The sequence below is a fragment of the Volvox carteri genome, assembly GCF_000143455.1.
Source record: "Volvox carteri f. nagariensis unplaced genomic scaffold VOLCAscaffold_44, whole genome shotgun sequence".
Taxonomy (NCBI): domain Eukaryota; kingdom Viridiplantae; phylum Chlorophyta; class Chlorophyceae; order Chlamydomonadales; family Volvocaceae; genus Volvox; species Volvox carteri.
Window position 1 is genome coordinate 407,534 of NW_003307587.1, and position 3,570 is coordinate 411,103.

Consider the following 3,570-nt stretch of genomic DNA (forward strand, 5'->3'; position numbering starts at 1 on the left):
CCCTCCCCCCCCCTCTCCGTCCAGGAGCGCCACCAGCTGCTCCGAAGGGCCTTACGCAGCTGCCCCCCCGAGGGACTTCCCGTGGGCCCTACGGGTGTGATCAGGTTTCGTGCCGTACCGCTACTGCCCGGGATGAAGTTGCTGGGTAGGTGGGGGATATGGAGGGTAAGGGGCGGGGGGGGGGCGAAGGAGGGGAAGTACGTGAGGGAAGGTGCAGCTCCACCTGAGACCACTAGATCCAAATCCAGATCCAGACCAATCCAGATCCAGATTCAAATCCAGATCTAAAATCAGGTTCAGATCCGTCCAATTTGCGTATTATTTTGTTTGTTTGTTTGTTTGTTTGTTTGTTTGTTTGTTGGAAGTATGTGTGTGGGGGGTGTATAGCTCCCCCTAGCCCAGCAGTCCCTGCCACCGCCCCCACCGGAGCGTTGGAGGCTGTTGAGATGATGAAGGTGGTTGATGACCTCACAAATGAAGTGTTGGGGAAGATTGTAGAAGCCTCCAACAAACCTGCAGCGGAATTTCAAAAGCCTTGCCCGCACTTCGCTTTAGTGTGGCGCATGTAACACACACAGACATATATACATATATATATATGTGTATATGTATGACTTAGATTACACTGTATACATATATATGTATATATGTTTGTGCTGTTATATGTTCATGTGTATTGTTTTACTAAGGGGCCCCAATGGTCGCAGAACGACAGGCGTGTACGGCGTTTTTTTACCTTGCAGGTGGCGAGGTGTACAGCAAGGAAGGTACGGGCGAGGACGACATAAAGGACGTGTACGAACGGGCGCTGGCCAAGCAGGTAAGAATGCGCGTACTGGTGTGCGTGTACTGGGATGTACTACACTGTACTGCAACCTAGGTACGGCAAAGCGGCCCATGCGATCGGGTACCTGGAGGGGCGATACGGAAACGTGTCTGTGTATGGCCTGTATGGGTTACACTGTGGGTTGCGAAAAAGGGGGGGGATGTTGTATCACGTCTTTTTGCAGAAAAGAACGATCGGCGGATGACAGATTCCGTGATATCCAAGATACTACAGGGGATCGAAACCGCAGCACAGCGTATATGTGTATATATGTAATATACAAACGTAGTGCATGTTTATATGTAGCACATGTAACATATATGTATTATGTAATTTATGTTTGTATGTATGTGTGTGGACAGGAGGAGGGCATCGTCATCAAGGCACTGGACTCGCCGTACAAGCTCAACGACCGCTCCGGAACCTGGCTCAAGGTCAAACCCGATTACGTGGACAGCAGCGAGTTCGATGCGGTGAGTCCGGTACCCCGTTTCGTCCCCCCCCCTGTGTGGGGCCTTATGTATCTCTGTTTGATGTTGCTCCCCTTCCAACGGCAACTCCCCGAACCGACGGTTGAGAAAACCACCATCCGTACAAAGCCGGATCCCAACACCCCTCTTACCGAGGTCTGTGTCGGGCGATAACGCAGCCCCGACCAGCCCCCCCTCACCTCCTGCCTGCCCACCTGCTCCCCAAATCCTCAGCTTGCTTCCCACACCCGGGTATGCCAGTGAAAAATAAAAGTATGTAAAAAAAACCCTAGGGTTTTTATCTTTTGTTTTTATGTTGTGTTTTCCTTGGATCAGCCCCGACATGCCCTCCCCCCCCAAAACACACACACACACACACCACCACCGCCTCAAACCCGTGGAGGGTCATTCGTCAGGTGGTAATCGGGGCGGCGTGGGGAACTGGCGGCAGGTGAGGAGGGGGCTAGGTGATTGGGGGGGGGAGAGGAGGGGGGCCAGCGGGGGAATACCCAGTGTGATGTGTGTGTGTGTGTGTGTATGTGTGTGTGTATGTGTGTGTGTGTGTGTGTATGTGTGTGTGTGCATGTGTGTGTGTGTGCGTGTGTGTGTTTGCGGAAGGCAGTTATGTCCCGCACCGCCTTCGCCCCCATATCTGTAAACTAACTACCAACTACCGACCGAACCAACTGCCATTACCATCATCCCGCTGTCGACCATGCTCTGTATTACCCTCTCTCCCTCGTCATTTCCTATGCTACCGTGCACATGTCGTACACGTACATGTTGTACGTGTCGTACGTATGCTCGGACACAGACGTGGCGGGCGTTTGAGCGAGTACCTTCTGGCCCTGGCCGACACCCCTCGGGTGCCGGGGGCGGAACCGTCTACCTTTGTCAGCTTCTGCCGGTGAGTGAAGGAGGAGGAGTGAAAGGGGGCAGCGTGTGTATGTGCGTGTGTTTGTGCGTGTGTTTGTGCGTGTGTTTGTGCGTGTGTATGTGCGTGTGTATGTGCGTGTGTATGTGCGTGTGTATGTGCGTGTGTATGTGCGTGTGTATGTGCGTGTGTCAGAACCAGCCGCAAAACCCGCCACGTCCCAACCCCCCGGCCCTCCCATCCCCCCCTTCCAAACTACGGGCCCCATCTGGCGAACACAAAACTGTACGGCACTGTACGACACAACAGCGTGGGTACAGGACTGAACGCGGAGCAGTCTGAGCTTGTACGAGAGCGGTTGCGACCGTTGCTAGTTGAGCTGGGTCCGGGTCAACGGCCTCCTCGTTGTTACCGGCTAACGGGCGCTGCGAGGGAGCGACCCGACGTGTGGGTGCGGGAGCCTTTGAGGAGTCTGGTGCTGACGGTGAAGGCGGATGGTGGGTGATCTGGGTTTTAGGGTTTGCTGTTGGGGGTTGGGGAGCTTGGGGGGTGGGGACTTGGGGGTTGGGGAGCTTGGGGTGTGTGTATGTGTCAATGCGCAATCGGGTTAAGGCTGGGAGGCTCGGTTGGTTGGTTGGTTGGTTGGTTGGTTGGTTGGGAGAATAAGGCGGAGAATGGGGCGCCGCGTGTGTGGGTTTTGCGGCGTCTTAGGAGGGGCAATCGGATCCGGATCCTGAGGTGGTTGGGTGGTTGAGTAGTTGGGTGGTTGGGTAGTTTTTGGAGGGAGCGAAGAAAGTTTGTGGGTGTGGTTACACAAATCAACCACTCCTTTTCCCTCATGTGTCGTACATAACCGCAAACACATTCATGTCCATATCCCCAGTTCGCACCATCACCAGCGACACCTTCGCGAGCCGTTACTCCCTCCGATTCCCCCGAGTGGTTGCCGTACGAGAGGATCGGAGCCCCCGGGATGCAACCACCCTAGCTGAGCTGGAGAGGATGGTTCTGGAGCGAGGTGGGGTCCGAGGGGTTGGGTTGGGGAGGTTGGTACGACAGCCCGGGCTTTGCGAGGTGATCATGCGAGCCCTGGACGGGTAGAGGGGCAGGGCGGCGGGGAGCGGTTTGGGTCCTCGCCTTTTTGTTCATGGGAGGTTGAAACTTGAGGGTGGGGGAAAGGGCTGTTTCCGGGGGGGGGTGCTGGTGTTTTGTGTGTTTTGTGTGTGGGGGGGAACGGGGGACGGGGGAGGTGGTGAAGATCATTATCAATAGCACTAGTAGGGTTTTGGGGGAAAAGAAAAAGAGCTCGTAGGCCGCTTCCCTCCCTCCCTCCCTTGTCACCCTCCCTTTTTTCCCGACAAAACACCCATCCTGGACTTCCCCCCCTTGGCTTGGTACTA

The 3,570-nt window shown here is 55.2% G+C and overlaps 1 protein-coding gene across 1 annotated transcript in view; it reads left to right on the plus strand.

Annotated features, from left to right (window-relative positions):
- Positions 1–3,570, plus strand: part of VOLCADRAFT_95457 (uncharacterized protein) — a gene marked incomplete at both ends in the record, with an annotated part of 14,134 nt that overhangs the window by 4,370 nt on the left and 6,194 nt on the right. Inside the window, 6 exons of the mRNA XM_002954555.1 lie at positions 25–145; positions 744–820; positions 1,189–1,299; positions 1,531–1,548; positions 1,700–1,747; positions 2,111–2,203. Of these exons, the coding sequence (XP_002954601.1) occupies positions 25–145; positions 744–820; positions 1,189–1,299; positions 1,531–1,548; positions 1,700–1,747; positions 2,111–2,203 (468 nt within the window). The remainder of the gene's footprint in view (positions 1–24; positions 146–743; positions 821–1,188; positions 1,300–1,530; positions 1,549–1,699; positions 1,748–2,110; positions 2,204–3,570) is intronic.